General features: G+C 50.3%; 1 protein-coding gene across 2 annotated transcripts in view; it reads right to left on the bottom strand.

Moving 5' to 3' along the window:
• The window catches only part of ark2ca (arkadia (RNF111) C-terminal like ring finger ubiquitin ligase 2Ca), a 78,233-nt gene that overhangs the window by 23,505 nt on the left and 34,194 nt on the right, over window positions 1–20,534 (bottom strand). For both annotated transcript variants that reach the window (XM_072497476.1, XM_072497475.1), the window contains 3 exons: window positions 15,587–15,713; window positions 12,187–12,291; window positions 2,345–2,440 (listed from right to left, as the gene is read on the bottom strand). In XM_072497476.1, the coding sequence (XP_072353577.1) occupies window positions 2,345–2,440; window positions 12,187–12,291; window positions 15,587–15,713 (328 nt within the window). The remainder of the gene's footprint in view (window positions 1–2,344; window positions 2,441–12,186; window positions 12,292–15,586; window positions 15,714–20,534) is intronic.

The following is a 20,534-nucleotide window of genomic DNA, read 5'->3' on the forward strand; positions in this document are numbered from 1 at the left end:
CTAATTATGTATTCGCGAATAGCTCACTGAATCACATGGCAGGAGAGCTATCTATTGGGGGTCAATGGTCCTGGCACCATATTTAAATGCCATCCAAACACACGCATTCTCACCCTCTCCATCCCAGCTGTGTGGACAAGTGAGACCCAGATGTCTCGAAGATGACTACTGGTTCAAGTTTAGCCATGGCTTGCTGGAGGCTTCAATCAGAGGTGTCTGTCAGCCCCGGGATATACTTTTTCTAGCGAAGGATCCAGGAGGTCCACCAACCTCACCTGGACAGCCTGGGAGGCGATCGCAAAGGAGGTCAGCTATGTGGGCAACCGCCAAAAAAATGTGACCCAGTGCAGGAAGAGGATGACTAAATTCATCCGCACCGCCAAGGTTAGTCAATCTTCAGCTCACTACAATCTCACACTCTCATCATGGCTTTATGCAAAGTGTCACATAGCTCAGGGATCTCACACAATATTAACGGGGGAAATATCAGCATTGAATAGGTCATCACCAGCATTTCATCTATCATCCTGAAGAAACAGCACCTTCCGACCTTACTGGGGCATTCTCAGTACACACAACAGATACTGCTTCCCGACCGCTCCTTCATCCCTTCCCATCACATTCCATCCTGACCAAATTCAAGGAGTATGCCACCAAATTGGCAGGGGAGGACAGACGTCTACCAGCAAGACAGGATGGATGAGGCCCCCATGAGTTGATCACATCTTGACATTCACAGTGAGTGACATGCAATACTGTATTCGGCCTACTCATGAATTAACTATATCTTACAACCACCAACAGGCCAAGAAAGACCCCCAGAGCTATCATAAGCCCCAGCCGCCAAGCCACCTCAGAGGAGGATGATGAGGATCTATTTGAAGAACACCCATCATTGCATTCACTTTGCAGAGAGACGCATCCCGATCACACATCTGGATAAGACTTGTGGTCACATTCTGGGGAATCACCTCACTGACACGTCTCCACAGCAGTTGGAGGCAGTGACAGATCAGGGGCGGTATTCTCCCCCCCCCGCCGGGCCCGTGTGAATTGCGCCACGCCACCCTGACCCCTGCACGTGATTCTACCCCCCCCCCCCCGACACCAGCGGCGCGTGAATCGCGCCGGGCCGCTCGGAGAATCGGCGCAAACGGCAAGCAGCGATTCTCTGGCCCAAATGGACCAAGTGGCCGCACGTAAACGGCCTAGTCCCGCCAGCGCCGTCCACACCTGGTCGCTGCCGGCGGGTACTCATTGTGAAGGCTTGGGGGGCAGCTTTGGGGGGGGGGGGGCTCCGTTCTCGGGGGGGGGGCCTCCGGAGTGGCCTGATACGCGATTGGGGCCAACCGATTGACGGGCTGGCCTCTCTGTCGGTGGGCCTCCTTTCTTCCGCCGACGAGTCTGGATCCATCCGCCATGTTTGTGCGGGGTGGCCTGGGGGAGGACGGCCACCGCACATGCGCGAGTTGGTGCCGGCCCAACTGCGCATGCGCGGGACCCAAGGTCTTTTACGTGGCGCCGGGGCTCTGACGTCGTGCTGAGGCCGTGTCCCCGTAAATCACGCGACGCCCCTGCTAGCCCCACGGAGGGGGGAGAATAGGGGTCTGGGAACGGGCGCCAGATCTCTGGCACTCGGAGCACTGCTGGAGAACAGGCACCCGCTGAGCCCGAGTCAAACGATGGACTTCTGGACATGGTCATCGATGACATGCTGGAGATGCAAACACAAGCAAGTGCAACATCAGGCAGAGTAAAGGGTGGCACAATGGCACAGTGGTTAGCACTGCTGCCTCACAGCGCCAGGGACCTGGGTTCAATTCCAGCCTCGGGTGACTGCGTGGAGTTTGTATGTTCTCCTCCGGGTGCTCCGGTTTCGACCATAGTCCAAAGATATGCAGGAGAGGTGGATCGGTCATGCTGGATTGCCCATAGTGTCCAAAAGGTTAGGTGGGGTTATGGGGTTACAGGGATAGGGTGGGGCAGTGAGCCTTGGTAGGTGCTTGTTCATTTTGTTCCAGCTGGGAGTCAATTTAGCGTGGCCAATACACCTATGCTGCACATTTTCTGGGGTTGTGAAGGTGGGACCCACGCGGACACAAAAGGAGTGTGCGGGCTCCACGCGGACGGTGGCCCAGGGCCAGGATTAAATCAGGGTCCTCAGCGCCCTGAGGCATCTAAGGGGCATCTTGACAAACACATGGATAGGATGGGAATAGAGGGATACGGGCCCCAGAAGTGTAAAAGGTTTGAAATTAGTCAGGCAGCATAGTCGGCGCAGGCTTGGAAGGCCGAAGGGCCTATTCCTGTGCTGGATGTGGCTATTAGAGACATCCATTCTCACCGTCTTATACTTGTGAGGGAAGGTGTACCGCTCGATCACATTCTGTATGGCCCCACGGTTCACAGTCCCAAGTCTGTCTTCTAGTTGTAACAGTTCCTGGAACAGGCAAGAAATAATATATTATTACCTTCATGCATACACAAGAGTTTGAGCATGCCATTAAATTATTATGATTTCCATGTCAGCCCATTCTGCCATCTCATGGATTGAGGGGCAGAAAAGGCTCAGAATAGCAAGTCTTTCCTTTTTCTTTCTGTGAGTTAAAATCTAGCCTGTAAGTTCATAAGAACAAAAGAAGTAGGAGCAGGAGTAGGCAATTCAGCCCCTCGAGCCCTGCTCAACCATTCAATATGATCATGGCTGATCTCATCTCGGCCTCATCTCCACCACCTTCCTCTCTGCTCCCTGTCACCCTTCATCCCGCTTCTAATTAAAAACCTATCCATCTCTTCCTTAAATTTACACTGCCCTCTGAGATGGAGCATTCCTCATATTCACGACCCTTTGAGTCCTCATTTCTGTTTTAAACCTGCCACCCTTTAGCCTAAAACTATAGCTCTCATTCTAGCATGTGCAACAAGGGGAAACATCTGCTCTGCATCCACCATGTCAATACCCTTTAGCATCTTATATACCTTAGTTAGATCTCCTCTCATTCTTCTAAACTCCAGCGAGCATAGGCCTGAACTGCTCAATCTCTCTTCATAAGACAAATCCTTCATCCCTAGAATCAATCTAGTGAACCTTCTCTGAACCATCTCTAATGCATTTGCATCCTTCCTCAAGTAAGGGGACCAAAACTGTGCTCAGTACTCCAAATGCAGTCTCACCAATACCCTATACAGTTGCAACAACACTCCCCTATTTTATACTCTATTCCACTAGCAATAAATGCCAAAATTCCTTTGCCTTCTTTATTACCTGCTGCACCTGCATACTAACTTTCTGCAATTGATGCTCAAGGGCACCCAGATCCCTCTGCACAAAAGCATTTTGAAGTTCCTCTCCATTTAGATAATAAGTTGCCTTTTTATTCCTCCAACCAAAATGGATAACCTCATACTTATCCATGTTAAATTCCACCAGCCACATTTTGGCCCACTCATCTATCCTATCCATATCCAATTGTAAATTTATAATTTCCTCTTTACAACTTGCTTTCCCACCTACTTTAGTGTCATCTGCAAATTTGGCTACAGTATCTTCTATCCCTGCATCCAAGTCATTAAATAGTTGGGGCCTGAGGACCGAACCCGGTGGTAGACCACAATTCCAGCTTACCAAGAAGAAAAAGGCTCAGTTATCCTCTCTGCCTTCTGTTGCTAGCCAATCCTCAGTCCAAGCGAATATGTTTGCCCCAACCCCGTAGGGTCTTAACTTGTGTATTAACCTTTTGTGAGGCACCTCAGCAAATGCCTTCTGGAAGTCCAGATACATGACGTTTACAGGACCCCCATAATCCACTTTGCTTGGTACATCTTCGAAGAGCTCCAGAAAATTAGTCAAACATAATTTGCCCTTCATAGAACCATGCTGTCACTGATGGATTGTGGTTGACTTCCAAATGTTATGTCACTATTTCTTCAATAATGGATTCCAGCAATTTTCCAGTGACAGAACTTAAACTAACTGGTCTATAGTTCTACTTTCTGCCTTTCTGAATAGGGATGTTAGACTTTTTCTAATCCACTGGAACCTTTGCAGAATCCAGGGAACTTAGGTGCATTATAAACAATGCCTCCACTATCTCTGCTGTCACTTCCTTGAAGGCCCTATAATGTAGGCCATCAGGCCTGAGGAACTTGGCTACTTTTAATCCTAACAGTTTGCTCAGTACTTTTTCCCTAGTGATGCCGATTGTTTGGAGTTCCTTCTTTTCAACAACCTCTGCATTACCTATTACTATTGGGATGGTTCTAGTGAAAACCTAGGCAGAATATTGATTGAGTGTCTCTGCCATTTTTGTGTTCCCCATTGTGAACTCCCAAGTTTCATCCTCCAAGATTGCCAGTCACTGAGATGCAATCTGGGAGTGCTTGGTGGAAATACTCATTGATTTTAAAATTTCAATTTATTTTTACAATTTTATTAACCTCTTCCATCCTTCAGAGCAAGCAACCCTACTCTCAGTAAGACTATGAGGTACAGCATCTCATTTACTTAATTTATTAAACTGGAAACTTGTTTATTCTTTTTTCCCCTAGCCATGGAAGGTAGCTGAGGCAGTCTCCACAATTTCTAACTACACCTCACTTTCTGATGGTGACAGCTGGACACGAATCAATATGTTTATGGAGCACTTGATTAACTTTGGCTATCCTGGGCTCTCATTGGCAGAGAAATATTTAGGAATAAGTCTATAATCAAAAAGGGGACCAATATGAGGACCAATGTGAACAAATCGGCTTATTTCTAAGATATATGACTGATGCTTACTTCGCGTTAACTTCAATGAGTGAGTCAGACTTTAACAAATAAGGATTGAGGGGCATGATTTAATACTCTTTTTTTAAAATACTTTTATTCCTCTTCCTACTCAAATAATTCTTTGTCGTCAGTCCTCTGTCCAAAGACAGATTCTTGGTGATTATTCAACTAAGTACTGTGATTTCTTTTTTTTTTGACTACCGGTAGGGCAAGGAGGCAGGTCCCGAATTTACCTCAGCCGGAACAGAGATTAAACCCCATGCTATGGAATCAATCTGATCCACAAGCTCGACGTCTAGCCAATTGAGTTAACCCCCACCTCCCCATCCAGATAATTTTTTTTCTTTAAAGGGTTCATTCACATATGCCAACTGCATTTCAAATAGGTTTTCCCCAGAAATATAATTCTCGTAACCTCCGGTCTCGCTTGAGTCCTATTTATTTTGTATTGATATCCATTAACGTGTTCTGCAGTTTGAACTGAGTCACACAGAAAAGGACGATTCTCTGCTGAATCCATGGTCCAGACTGAAAACGTTGAGTTTGGCCTATAATTGGCTCTAGGAAGACGGGAAAAGACTCAACCTGAGTTTCTATTGATGGAAAAGCACACCCGAACTGGATCAGGGTCAGCTTTGAGGCCCACAGCTCGCTGAACAGTAGCTAACACACGCCGTCTGTGCTCGCACATCAAGAAGGACCTCTTTGGTCAGACACCAAGTTGGATCCTATCTGAGTATGACTCTTTGGGCGAGATTCTGCGGTCTCCCACACATGTGTCTCGGCAGCGGGCCATTTGCTGGTGGCGGGATTCTATCTTCTCGCCGCTTGCCAATGGGATTTTCCATTGAAGCCACCCCACGCCGCCGGGAAACCCACGGGCGGGGGTTGCAATGCTGGCGGAAACAGAGAATACCAACCGTCAGAGAATTCCAGCCAGTGTATTTGAAGGTGGGGGTCAGACATTAATAGAGAGGTGCAGCTGCCAGGAGGTTGCATCCTTCACTGTTTTAGAGGAGGCATTGTCAAACTCGGAGGCGAGAGTTCGGGAGGGTCGCGGAGCCATCCGTCGCAGCGCTCCCGATCGCGCAAATCCGCGCGCAACAGCCCCAACCGGTTTTTAATAATGCCGGGTGCGAGCGGCCTTCAAAATGGCCAGGAACAGATAAAAAATATTCGGTTGCACTGCGCATGCGTGCCCGATCATTGGTGCACATGCGCAAAACTATGTGCATATGCCACCGATGATCGGGCACGCATGCGCAGTGCGGCCACATTTTTTTTTAAATACGGTCGCAGCCTTTTTTTTTACAAGGTTGAAGGGCCAAAGGGACCAAAGGGAGAAAGGGACCATTGGAGCCAAAGGAACCCAAAACCATTTCCTCTATTTATGTCAGCAACAAACAAGGTAAGAGAAAATGGTGGGTCGTGCAGGTCGGCCGGCGTGGGTCGCGCAGGTCGGCCGGCGTGGGTCGCGCAGGTCGGCCAGCGTGGGTCGCGCAGGTCGGCCGGCGTGGGTCGCGCAGGTCGGCCGGCGTGGGTCGCGCAGGTCGGCCGGCGTGGGTCGCGCAGGTCGGCCGGCGTAGGTCGCGCAGGTCGGCCGGCGTGGGTCGCGCAGGTCGGCCGGCGTGGGTCGCGCAGGTCGGCCGGCGTGGGTCGCGCAGGTCGGCCGGCGTGGGTCGCGAAGGTCTGCCAGCGTGGGTCACGAAGGTCGGCCGGCGTAGGTCGCGAAGGTCAGCCGGCGTGGGTTGGTAAAAATGGGTCCTCGGGAAAAAAGTTTGAAAAACAATGTTTTACAGAACCAGCCCTTCATTCTTTACTGCTCCACTTTTTAAGTCCATGCTTATTAAGCTTTCACAAACAGGTTATGACGAACTCACAGTCTGTTGGAGGAAACTGGATATGAGCACAATGCCATTTTGGGGATTTAGAAAAAGTTGTGTCATGATATTCAAACACACACATCATGATGGACACACCAACAGACAAATCAGAACACACAACACCACAACCAATCACACACAAAGACAGCAACCACATAAAAGCACGAACACGACACCTAGTGGTCAGTAGGTCTGGGGACAAAGACACGGACAAGACCTGTTACAAGATCACAAACAGGGAATCCCCACATGCAGAGTATCAAGACAAAACTGTACATAGAAAGTTTAAATAAAATAGCGTTGTACCATATACAACCGTGTTGGCTCATCTGTGTGTCAGAACGCCCAACACCACATGGTACAGGAGTGGATCGATACCTGCCAACTAACCTGCCATTCTGGACATGGACCGCACCGACAAACCGCAGCCGTTGCAAGTCGCGGGGAACCTAGGTACCAATTGGAAGCTCTTCAGGCAGCGATTTGACCTGTACATCCGAGCCAACGAGAAACAGAGTGCCTCGGATGAAACGAAGATTGCAATGCTCCTCTTCTACGCAGGTCAGCACGCCCTCGACGTCTTCAACTCACTGGTGTTCAAAGAAGGCGAAAACCAATCCAAGTATGACACGGTCATCCTCAAACTGGACCAGCACTTTAATGTTGAAGTGAATGAAAGTTTTGAAAGATACCTCTTTCAGCAACGTCTGCAAGGTAAGGAGAAGCTTTTTCAACCCTTTTTGACGCACCTCTGAATTCTAGCGCAGTCCTGCGGTTACGGCAGCACCACAGAGTCCATGATCAGGGACCAGATTGTTTTTGGCGTTGCCTCCAGTGGCCTACGCCAGCAGCTTCTTCAAATAAAAAGCCTCACCTTAGCGTCTGCTGTGGAAGCCTGTGTCCTCCACGAGAATGCAACCAGCCGTTTTGCCCGATTTCAGGCGTCCAAGTTGGCACGGAGGGGGTCCCCAGCCGTCGAATCGGCAAGCCAGGCCGCCCACGACGCCGAACGCATCCAGGCCGTCGATTACTTCCCGACCCACGGCCCGGACGACAGTGGCCGCTTCCCGCGCTTTTCGCGGTCTCCCGCGCTGGTGCGCGCCAAAAATAACGGCCACATCGAGGGACGCACTGCGCAGGCGCGCCCACCGCAAGATCGCATTGCGCATGCGCAGTGGCGCAACTAACGCCGTGACGTCATGACGTGCGGCAATTGTGGAGCTGTACACTTAAAAGGGCAATGTCCTGCTAAAAACCGACAGTGCCTCAGATGTGGCAAGATGGGCCACTATGCTGCCCACTGTCGTTCGGCTCAACCCATGGATCCTGCACATCCCCGACAATCTCGCAGACAAGTCAGGACCGTCCAACCCACGCATCAAGACTTCCAGTTAAGTGATGCAGATGACCAGGATGCCTTCCGCGTTTCCGTCATCGATGTCAACAAGGTCAATGCCATCAATCCAGCCGATGAGTGGTGTGCCACCCTGACGGTCAACCGATCGCGCGTCACCTTCCGTCTGGACACCGGCGCATCCACCAACCTGATTGCATATTCTGCATTCCAGGCCATGAAGGTCAAACCACCCATCACGCCATCCCGGCTCAAGATGGTTGATTATAACGGGAACGTCATCCCGTCCATAGGATCTTGCCAGCTACAGGTAACTCACAAAACGCACACGGCCACACTCCCCTTCGAAGTTGTCAGCTCATCAAAAGACTCGTTACTGGGCGCACAGGCGTGTAAGGTCCTTCACCTGGTACAGCGCATTATGTCTCTCTCTCCAGATGAGATATCCGACTTCCCGGATGCTGAGTTCCACGCAAATCTCCATTCCCTCCTTGCTCACAACCAGGAGGTTTTTGAAGGCATGGGGACATTGCCATACACGTACAAGATTCGACTCAAACCGGACGCCATCCCTGTCGTTCACGCACCTCGCAAGGTTCCTGCGCCACTAAAAGACCGCCTCAAGTTGCAGCTGCAGGCTCTTCAGGACCAAGGGGTCCTATCCAGGGTCACGGAGCCCACGCCATGGGTCAGCTCCATGGTCTGTGTAAAGAAGCCCTCTGGCGAGCTCCGCATATGTATAGATCCTAAAGATCTGAATAACAACATCATGCGGGAACACTATCCCATCCCGAAACGAGAGGAACTCACCAGCGAGATGGCGCAAGCCAAAATATTTACCAAATTGGATGCGTCCAAAGGATTTTGGCAGATCCAATTGGACCCGGCCAGCCGAAGGCTATGCACGTTCAACACCCCTTTTGGCAGACTCTGCTACAACCGGATGCCATTCGGCATCATTTCAGCATCTGAAGTTTTCCACCGCATTATGGAGCAGATGATGGAAGGCATCGAAGGGGTACGTGTATATGTGGACGATATCATCATTTGGTCCACCACTCCGCAGGAACACATGCATCGTCTACGACGCGTCTTCACCCGCATACGACAAAATGGCCTGCGTCTCAACCGCGCCAAGTGTGCCTTCGGCCAGATGGAGCTGAAATTCCTCGGGGGCCACATCTCACGATCAGGGGTCCGTCCCGATGCAGACAAAGTTAGCGCCATCACAGCCATGCCACGGCCGGCTGACAAGAAGGCTGTCCTAAGATTCCTGGGCATGGTCAACTTCCTTGGGAAGTTCATTCCCAACCTGGCTTCTCATACAACGAATATGCGCCATCTCGTAAAAAAATCAACAGAATTCCACTGGCAGCAATCGCATCAGCTGGAATGGGAGGAGCTCAAGCACAAACTGGTCACGGCACCAGTGTTGGCGTTCTTTGACACGACTCGCCCTACAAAGACCTCAACAGACGCCAGCCAATCTGGTATTGGAGCGGTACTCCTGCAAAAAGACAGCACGTCGTCATGGGCCCCGGTTGCATATGCCTCACGAGCCATGACCCCTGCCGAACAGCGCTACGCGCAAATAGAAAAAGAATGCCTGGGCTTGTTAACTGGACTGGACAAGTTCCACGACTATGTGTATGGTCTGCCACGATTTACGGTTGAAACTGACCACCGCCCCCTGGTCAACATCATTAACAAAGACCTGAACGACATGACCCCTCGCCTTCAGTGCATCTTACTTAAACTCAGGAGGTATGATTTCGAACTGATCTACACTCCGGGGAAGGATCTCATCGTGGCGGGCACGCTCTCCCGAGCAGTGAGCACACCACCAGATGCGGAGGGGTTCGTGCGTCAAATTGAGGCACACGTGACTCTGACAGCAGCAAATCTGCCAGCTGATGATCCAAGTCTGGCCCACATACGCGCAGAGATGGCGACTGACCCCCTTCTACAGCGAGTGATACGCCACATGACGGAAGGGTGGCTCAAAGGGCAGTGCCCCCAGTTTTATAATGTGCGAGATGACCTTACCAACATAGACGGGGTCCTTATGAAATTAGACAGGATCGTTATTCCGCACAGCATGCGCCAGATGATTCTTAATCAACTACACGAAGGCCACTTGGGCGTCGAAAAATGCAGACGAAGGGCCCGAGAGGCGGTATATTGGCCGGGTATTAATGAAGACATAGCCAACATGGTGCTCAACTGCACAACCTGTCAGAGGTTTCAGCCGGCGCAACCTCCGGAGACGCTTCTACCACACGAGATGGTGACGTCCCCCTGGGCGAAGGTGGGTGTTGACCTATTTCACGCGCTCGGCAGAGATCACATCGTTATTATAGACTACTTCTCAAACTACCCGGAAGTCATGCCTCTCCATGATCTGACGTCGTCTGCAGTCATTGGGGCCTGCAAGGAAACATTTGCTCGCCATGGCATTCCAAGGACTGTCATGTCAGACAATGGACCCTGCTTCGCCAGCCGTGAATGGTCGTCCTTTGCCGCAGCATATGGTTTCACTCATGTGACATCCAGCCCTCTACATCCACAGTCGAACAGGAAGGCTGAAAAGGGCGTCCACATTGCCAAGCGGCTCCTGTGCAAGGCGGCTGCTGCCGGTTCGGACTTTAACCTCGCCTTGCTGGCCTATCGATCGGCCCCGCTATCCACGGGTCTCTCGCCAGCGCAGCTCCTAATGAGTCGCTCCCTCAGGACGACGGTACCGTCCATCCTGGCACCAACAACAGAACATGAGCCGGTTCTTCGGAACATGCAAATGCAGCGTAATCGCCAGAAAAGTCAGTACGACACACGAGCGACGGACCTGCCCCCCCTGTCCTCCGGAGACAAAGTACGCGTCCATCAACCGTATGGTGGCTGGTCAGCACCGGCCGAAGTCCTCCGACATGTGGCTCCCCGCTCGTTCCTGGTTCGCATGCCGGATGGTTCAGTGCGTCGCCGCAATCGGCACGCCCTTCGCCGACTTCCACGCTCGCAGCCACACAGTACGCACACGCCAGATCCTCAACAGGCTTCCGAGGATGACTTTGTGGAGCTGCCGCAGATCACGCCCTCTCCATCGCCACCCATGGCCACGCTTGCACATCAGCCGGTGGTTCTTGACCCACCCTTGAGGCGGTCAACCCGAACTCGTCGCAAGCCCATTAGACTGGACTTATAACACCGTTCATATGTCTAACAAGTTACACAATTCTATATGATAACCTGTTGTTGTTTATCGTTCCAGATATCGTCTGACTGGACCACTGTTCAAGTTTTTTTTCTCGTTCGCATTCATGTTCTGTTATGGTACAACCTTGTTCATGTGACGCACCCGACATCGCCCCATGTAAATAGTTACGTCATATGCACATGCTGTACACAACACACACACTCTTAGATGCACTCACGACGCGATCATATTTATTACCACGTAGGCACATATCTTTGTAAAAAGGGGGGATGTCATGATATTCAAACACACACATCATGATGGACACACCAACAGACAAATCAGAGCACACAACACCACAACCAATCACACACAAAGACAGCAACCACATAAAAGCACGAACACAACACCTAGTGGTCAGTAGGTCTGGGGACAAAGACACGGACAAGACCTGTTACAAGATCACAAACAGGGAATCCCCACGTGCAGAGTATCAAGACAAAACTGTACATAGAAAGTTTAAATAAAATAGCGTTGTACCATATACAACCGTGTTGGCTCATCTGTGTGTCAGAACGCCCAACACCACAGTTGAACTTGGGTGATCTATGTGAGAAATATTTGTATCCACAATGAAACATTTTGTCAGTATTGAACCCACTGAGTTCAGGTGTAGCAGGGGTTAGTTAGAGTAAAGCTCCCTTTACTCATCCTACATCAGAGAATACACCCTGACATCTCAATTTCCTATTCTGTCCATCTGTATATCACTTCTGCAAAAGAATGAAATTGGAGATACCACATTAATATGTGCCAAATTATGGATAGATTTCCATGGTGATACTGTCACACATTCAGCTGATTTCATGTTGGACCCTGAGGACGGACCTTGTGCAATCTCAAGTTGGGTATCTATGTTGTTCAATCTCAAAGACAATAAGCAGCCATCTAAATTCTGCCAGTATCCATGACAACACCAGTGACGCACCTCATAACTTTCCCTAACTGCAGGACTCTGCCGATCCCCAGTTAACCCTTGGAGTGCCAGCAGGTGAAGATGTGGATAAGGGTAATTCCTCAAGTCAGGAATAATCTGGAAAACACAGATTTTAAAAATATTATTAAGGATGAACAAAAAGCCACAGATCAGAGAGATCTTACATTGAATTCTGGATCTGCACTGAGTTTGTTATTCTCAGCTGGGGCAGTGGATAGACAACAATTTCATATTAGTTAAATTCCACCCCCTTCTCCTCTCCCTTGCAGGTGGGCAAGTGCTTGCAAGGTGTATGGTTCCACAGCTCAGCAATGTTTGCTGAGTCCAAACAATCTTATCGCAGCTGAGCTCAATTCTGTCTACATACCCTCACACACATGCTCACACACACACACATGCTCACACACACTTACAAACATGTTTACACGCGCTCACACATACACACCCTCACACACACGCTCACAAATATGTTTACACACGCTCACGCATATACACTCTCACACACATACACAAACACACGCTCACACGCTCACACACGCTCTCATGCTCTCACACAGACACACACACACTCTCCCACACATACACTCTCACACACTCATGGTCACAGACACACATGCTCACAAAAACATGCTCACACAAATGGGCAGCATGGTAGCATAGTGGTTAGCATTATGGCTTCACAGCGCCGGGGTCCCAGGTTCGATTCCTGGCTTGGGTCACTGCGGAGTCTGCTTGTTCTCCCTATGTCTGCTTGGGTTTCCTCTGGGTGCTCCAGTTTCCTCCCACAAGTCCTGAAAGATGTGCTATTAGGTAATTTGGACATTCTGAATTCTCCCTCTGCGTACCCAAACAGCTGCCGGAATGTGGCGACTAGGGGCTTTTCACAGTAAATTCATTGCAGTGTTAATGTAAGCCTACTTGTGACAATAAAGATTTATTTATTTATTTCAAATATGCGCTCACACACACAGATGCACATACACACACTCACATGCTCTCACACACACTCTCTCGCACACACGACACACACAGGCTTAAAAGTGGACACATCCCCAGGTTCGAATGAGTTGTATCCCAGGCTGCGAAGAATTGAAATGAAATGAAAATCGCTTATTGTCACAAGTAGGCTTCAAATGAAGTTACTGTGAAAAGCCCCTAGTCGCCACATTCCGGCGCCTGTTCGGGGAGGCTGGTACGGGAATTGAACCGTGCTGCTGGCCTGCCTTGGTCTGCTTTAAAAGCCAGTTCTTTAGCCCTGTGGCTAAACCAGTCCAGAGAGGCAAGGGAGGAAACTACAGGGGCTCTGGCACAGATTTTTAATTCCTCTCTGGCCACAGGGGGGGTGCCAGAGGATTGGAGGACAACAAATATGGTTTCACTGTTCAATAAGAACGGTAGAGAGAAACAAAGTAATTACAGGTCAGTGAGTCTCACATCAATGGTAGGGAAATTATTGGAGAAAATTCTGAAGGAGAGAATCTATCTCCACTTGGAGAGGCAAGGTTTGATCAGAATAGTCAGCATGGCTTTGTCAGAGGGAGGTGCCTAACAAATTTGGTTTAATTTGTCAAAGAGATGATCGGATGTGTAGATTTCAGCAGAGCCTTTGACAAGGTCACACACGGGGGACTGATAAAGAAGGTAAAAGTACATTGGATCAAGGGTAACTTGGCAAGTTGGATCCAAAACTGGTTTAGTAGTAGGAGGCAAAGGGTGGTTGTAGAAGACTGTTTGCATGACTGGAGGACTGTGTCTAGTGGCATAGCATAGTGATCAGTGCCAGGTCCCTTACTGCTTTTAATATATATAAACAATATAGATGAGAAAGTGGGAGTATGATAAGTAGGTTTGTGGATGACACAAAGATTGGCAGCATGGGTTAATAGTGAAGAAGAGTGTCTTTGGTTGCAGGGGGATATAGATGGGTTGGTCAGATGAGCAGATCAGTAGCAGATGAAAATTAACCCTGAAAAGTGTGAGGTGATGCACTTTGGAAGGAGTTATAAGACAAGGGAATACTCAATGAATGGCAAGACACTAGGAAGCTCAGAGAGATCTTGGGTGCTTGTCCACAGGTCCCTGAAGGCTGCAGGACAGGTTAATAGGGGAGTTAAGAAGGCACTTGCCTTTATCAGTTGTGGCATAGATTTTAAGAGCAAGAAGGTTATGTAGGAGCTGTACAAAACTTTGGTTAGGCCACAGCTGGAGTACTGTGTGGTGTTCTGGTCACACAGATGAGATTGCCCTGGAGAGGGTGCAGAGGAGAATCATCAGGATGTGGCCTGGGACGGAGCTTTTGAGCGATGAAGAAAGACCGGACAGGTTGGGTTGTTTTCTTTAGAGCAGACGAGGCTGAAGGGAGACCTGATTGAGGTGTATAAGAATATGAGGGGTTTGCACAGGGCACAGATGTTCCCCTTAGTTGAATGGTCAATAATGAGGGAGCATAATTTTAAGGTGAGGGGCAGGAGGTTTAGAGGGGATTTGAGGGAAATTCGTTTCCACACAGAGGGTGGTGAGAATGTGGAATGCACTGCCTGGGAGGGTAGTAGAGGCGGGAAACCTCACAACCTTTCAAAAGTACCTGGATGAGCACTTGAAATGTCAAAACATTCAAGGCTATGGGCCAAGTGCTGGGAAGTGGGATTCGTGTAGATTTAGTGCAAATTCGATGGGCCAAAGAGCCTCTTCTGTACTGAATGGCTCACTGACTACACTCGACACACACAGACACACACACACAACAGACACACAACAGACACACACACACGACACACACACAAGACACACAACAGACACACACACATGACACACACACAACAGACACACACACAGACACACACACACAACAGACACACAACAGACACACACACACGACACACACACAAGACACACAACAGACACACACACACGACACACACACAAGACACACAACAGACACAAGCACAGACACACACACACAACAGACACACAACAGACACACACACACGACACACACACAACAGACATAATGCACACATTGAGGATTTCTGAGACCAAAGATAGCACCCTAAGGCTGTTGTACCTGAGGCCATCTAACTTAGCTTAACCTGGAAAATAAATGTGTGAGCTGTGAGTCTGTATAAATATTGCCTTTATCAACTAAGGTATCAGTGCAAGAGTTGAAAGTATACTCTCTTAATGAAAATCCATATTTAGTATTTGTTTATAGCCACATGTTGCAGTGGCATTAGCCGTGTCGAAGCACATCATCACATTATTCAAATATACAGCCTGGTAAAAGGGACATGCAGCTGGTCCGACTTCACCAAACAGACAATAATGATGAGAGCATCAATGGTAACAGCCAACATTGAGCAATAAAACGAAACAGACCAACAATCATCCTTACCACAGATGCTGAAGACATACTTCTGGAGAAATGATGTATTCTGGGAGTTGCTAGATAATGGTGCAAGCGATGTACTGGGAGGGCCTGGTACTGAGTGTGGGGCAATCCAGCTTCCACACTAATATCCCTTCAAAATGAACAAACAGGAGAAAATGAGTAACTGCACCTGGATGACTTTTGTGCTTTTCTTACAACTTTCCAACTCTGAAACTAACTCTTGCCTGTTTAATATGAGGATGTATACTTCACATTGTTAATTCACCATGCACTGCCAACCAAATGGGGTACAGACAATGGTTGATTATAGAATGATGGATTGATCACATTGACCCTGAATAGAAAGGCATTAATAGATCAATGTATTTGTGGACAAATCAAGAGCAAATCCAGTCAACCTCACCACTTCAAGGTATTGAGAAAACAGTCAGATCTAACTTATAGATTATCATAGAATTTACAGTGCAGAAGGAAGGCATTCGGCCCATCGAGTCTGTACCGGCTCTTGGAAAGAGCACCCTACCCAAGGTCAACACCTCCACCCTATCCCCATAACCCAGTAACCCCACCCAACACTAAGGGCAATTTTGGACACTAAGGGACAATTTAACATGGCCAATCCACCTAACCTGCACATCTTTGGACAGTGGGAGGAAACCGGAGCACCCGGAGGAAACCCACGCACACACAGGGAGGATGTGCAGACTCCGCACAGACAGTGACCCAAGCCGGGAATCGAACCTGGGGCCCTGGAGCTGTGAAGCAATTGTGCTATCCACAATGCTACAGTGCTGCCCTACTTCAAACTTGAAACACCCTTTCATCTCACTAGCCTCTGGAGGTCAAAGACAAGCCTATCTCCTTTAGCAAAGATTTTTGCCAGCTCAATACCAAAATGAAGAACATGCCTCTCACAAAAGACATCTCCGTCCAAATACTGAGGCCTTGTGGCGCAGTGGGTAGCGTCCCTGCCTCTGAGCCAGAATCTCCAGATCCGAGTCCCACCCCAGGATTTGCTGGCCAAGGAAGATACATTCATAATGCAGTGAAGCAATTCAGAGGAAACCGATTACTGTAAATAATTTAACCCTGAAAGCAACTGTGGAAGTTGCCACATTTATGGTGCTAGCAATGAGAGAAGCTTCACAGATAGGGGCTGGAGCGAAGATCCACAAAATGGACACCTCAATGAACAGTGCTGCAAAGGTGCAACCAAGTCACCGTTGTTCACAGGTCGGACACTCAGCGGGGGAATGCTGGAGTAAATTGAATATGTGCAAGAACTGTGGTAAGATGGGCCACACTGCCAAAGTGTGTTGGGCTCAGAAAACTGCTTCTACACCGAGAACGTGCAAGAAGAACAACACATGTAAACAATCTAGTCGTTGATGCACTATCAATTACGACAAGATGAGAGTAGAGAGTAATCGAGCCTTTATTAAGCAGACATGTGTAGCCTCCGACAGCTGCTGCCGAAATGGCTGCAGCTCGGTGAGCACACACATTTATACTCCGCCGACTGGGTGGAGCCAGCAGGCAGGGATCTATCCCCGTAACTGTAGTACAGGAGCCTTACCGTACTACATCTCATATGTGTACTATATACAAACAGTGGTGACTACCACATTCACCCCCTGTTAAAAATGAGTCCAGCGGGGGTGGTGGAAAACTATTTACATGTAAGTGAGCATTTTTAAAGTGTACAGTTCTGGAAAAGTTCACAAATTCAGCCGATCGGGAGCTTTGATCCTCCGTTGTGAGAGCCGCAGTCCCGGTGGCGATGCAGGCGCCGGCTTGGTCGCCGGTGACTCCGGGAGCGTGTAGTTCTCATCTTCATCACTGGGTGGAACCAATGAGAGGACGGATCGTCCTGGAGCGGGGTCCGTGGCGAGGTGCACTGGGGGGAGGATGGGTGGCGCCGGGGCAGATGGGGGTGGGGGGGTGGGGGGGGGACGGGACCCAGCTGGTGCCAGGTCTCTGAGGGAGACTGTGTCCTGGCGGCCGTCGGGGTACGCCACGTACTGCGGGTTTGCCTTGTGGAGCCGCATGTCTTTGCGGAGGAGAACGGGTCCTGGAGCAGCCAGCCACATTGGGGGCGAAACCCCGGAGGTGGACTTCCTAGGGAAGGCAAGGAGATGTTCATGGGGGGTTGCATTAGTCGCAGTGCAAAGTAGCGATCAGATGGAGTGCAAGGCGTCGGGGAGGACCTACTGCCAGCGGGAGACCGTGAGATTTTTAAGCCGTAGGGCCAACAGGACGGCCTTTCAGACCGTCCCGGTCTCCCTCTCCACCTGCCCGTTTTCCCGGGGGTTGTAGCTGGTCGTCCTGCTCGAGGCAATGCCTTTGCTGAGCAGGAATTGACACAGCTCATCACTCATTAAGGAGGATCCACGGTCGCTGTGGACGTAAGACAGGAAACCGAACAGAGTGAAGATGCTATTGAGGGCCTTGATGATTGTAAGAAGTCTTACAACACAAGGTTAAAGTCCAACAGGTTTGTTTCGAATCACTAGCTTTCGGAGCGCTGCTCCTTATTCACCTGAGGAAGGAGCAGCGCTCCGAAAGATAGTGATTCGAAACAAACCTGTTGGACTTTAACCTGGTGTTGTAAGACTTTTTACTGTGCTCACCCCAGTACAACGCCGGCATCTCCACATCTTGATGATTGTGGCAGACGTCATATCGGGACATGGAATGGCGAAGGGGAATCTGGAGTATTCGCCGACCACGTTAAGGAAGTACATGTTTCGGTCGGAGGAGGGGAGGGGCCCTTTGAAGTCCATGCTGAGGCGTTCAAAGGGACGGGAGGCCTTCACCAGGTGCGCTCGGTCTGGCCGGTAGAAGTGCGGTTTGCACTCCGCGCAGACCTGGCAGTCTTTGGTGACCGTCCTGACTTCTGCAATGGAGTAGGGCAGGTTGGGGCCTTTATGAAGTGAAAAGACCGGGTGACCCCGGGGTGACAGAGACCATCGTGTCGGGCCCGGAGTCGGTCCACTTGTGCGCTGGCACATGTACCTCGGGATAGGGCATCGGGGACTCGTTGAGCTTACCGGGCGATACAAAATCTCGTAATTGTAGGTGGAGAGCTCGATCCTCCACCTCAAGATTTTATCGTTTTTGATCTTGCCCCGCTGTGTGTTATTGAACATGAAGGCAACCGACCGTTGGTCAGTGAGGAGAGTGAATCTCCTGCCGGCCAGGTAATGCCTCCAATGCCGCACAGCTTCAACGATGGCTTGGGCCTCCTTTTTGACGGAGGAGTGTCGAATTTCGGAGGCGTGGAGGGTGCGGGAAAAGAATGCCACGGGTCTGCCTGCCTGGTTGAGGATGGCGGCTAGAGCAATGTCTGATGCATCGCTCTCAACTTGAAAGGGGAGGGTCTCGTCGACCGCGTGTATCGTGGCCTTGGCGATGTCGGCCTTGATATGGTTGAAGGCCTGGTGAGCCTCGGCCGTCAGGGGGAAAACTGTGGAGTGAATGTTCGCATAGATGGGGGCCACCTGGCATAGTATGAGAAGAACCCCAGGCATCGTTTGAGGGCCTTGGGGCAGTGGGGGATGGGGAGTTCCAGGAGGGGGCACATGTGATCGTGGTCGGGCCCTAGAACTCCATTTTGCACCACATAGCCAAGGATGGCTAAGCGGTTGTTGCTGAACACGCACTTCTCCTTGTTATACGTTAGGTTCAGGAGTTTGGCGGTGTGGACAAACTTGGAAAGGTTAGCGTCGTGGTCTTGCTGGTTGTGGCCGCAGATGGTGACGTTATCCAGGTACGGGAATGTGGACCGTAGTCCATACCGGTCAACCATTTGGTCCATCTCCCGTTAGTGATGCCGAAGGGAACCCTAAGGAAGTGGTAAAGGCTTTGAACGCCGTATATTGGCGGTCCGCCTTGTGGATGGGGAGCTGGTGGTAGGCAGATTTCAGGTCCACTGTAGAGAAGACCCAGTACTGTGCAATCTGATTGACCATATCAGATATGGGTGGGAGGGGGTACGTGTCGAGCTGCGTGTACCGATTGATGGTCCAACTGGCGGAGGTGCTTTGTCTGCCCACAGAAATAGCACTTGGGCCCCCGGGGGTTGGCTGGCTGCCGCGCGGCGCAGGTTTGGGGTTGGCTGGGGTGGTTGCTGGTGGGGTCCACGATGTCCAGGATGGGGTCACCGTGCAGTCGGGGGTGTACATTATGGGAGGCTACCGTTAGCGAGGTCGCGAGTTTCTTGATCGGCGCGAGGTCGAGCGTATCCCCTTCTAAGAGTCACTGGCGGATGTACGCTGACCCTATGCCCGTAACTAAAGCGTCCCTGATTAGGAGTTCGGAATGTTCAACGGCCGAAACTACCTGGCAATCGCAGTTCCTCGCCAGGGCGTGCAGGGCACGCCAGAAATCGTCCAATGACTCACTGGGGAGTTGTTCCCGCGTGGCCAGGAGGTGCCTGGCGTGGAGTTTGTTGATCGGCCGGATGTAGGTCCCTTTCAGAAGCGCCATGGCTGCAGTGTAGTTGGGCGCGTCCCGGATAAGAGGAAAAATATCGGAGCTCAACCGTGTGTACAGGATCTGTAATTTCTGTGCCTCTGAGGGTGGTTCTGTCGCTGATCCGATGTAGGCTTCAAAGCAAGCTAGCCAGTGGTTTAAGGCCGACGTGGCATTGTCTGCTTGAGTGTGCAGCTGCAGGCGACCTGGCTTGATGCGAAGATCCCTCGCTGTAAAATCTCTGCGTAATAAATTGATGCACTATCAATTACGACAAGACGAGAGTAGAGAGTAATCGAGGCTTTATTATGCAGAGATGAGTTGCCTCCTACAGCTGCTGCCGAAATGGCTGCAGCTTGGTGAGCACACACATTTATACTCCGCCTACTGGGCGGAGCCAGCAGGAAGGGATCTATCCCCGGACCTGTAGTACAGGAGCCAGCAGGCAGGGATCTACCCCTGTACCTGTAGTACAGGA

The sequence above is a fragment of the Scyliorhinus torazame genome, chromosome 3 (assembly GCF_047496885.1).
Source record: "Scyliorhinus torazame isolate Kashiwa2021f chromosome 3, sScyTor2.1, whole genome shotgun sequence".
Lineage (NCBI taxonomy): Eukaryota > Metazoa > Chordata > Chondrichthyes > Carcharhiniformes > Scyliorhinidae > Scyliorhinus > Scyliorhinus torazame.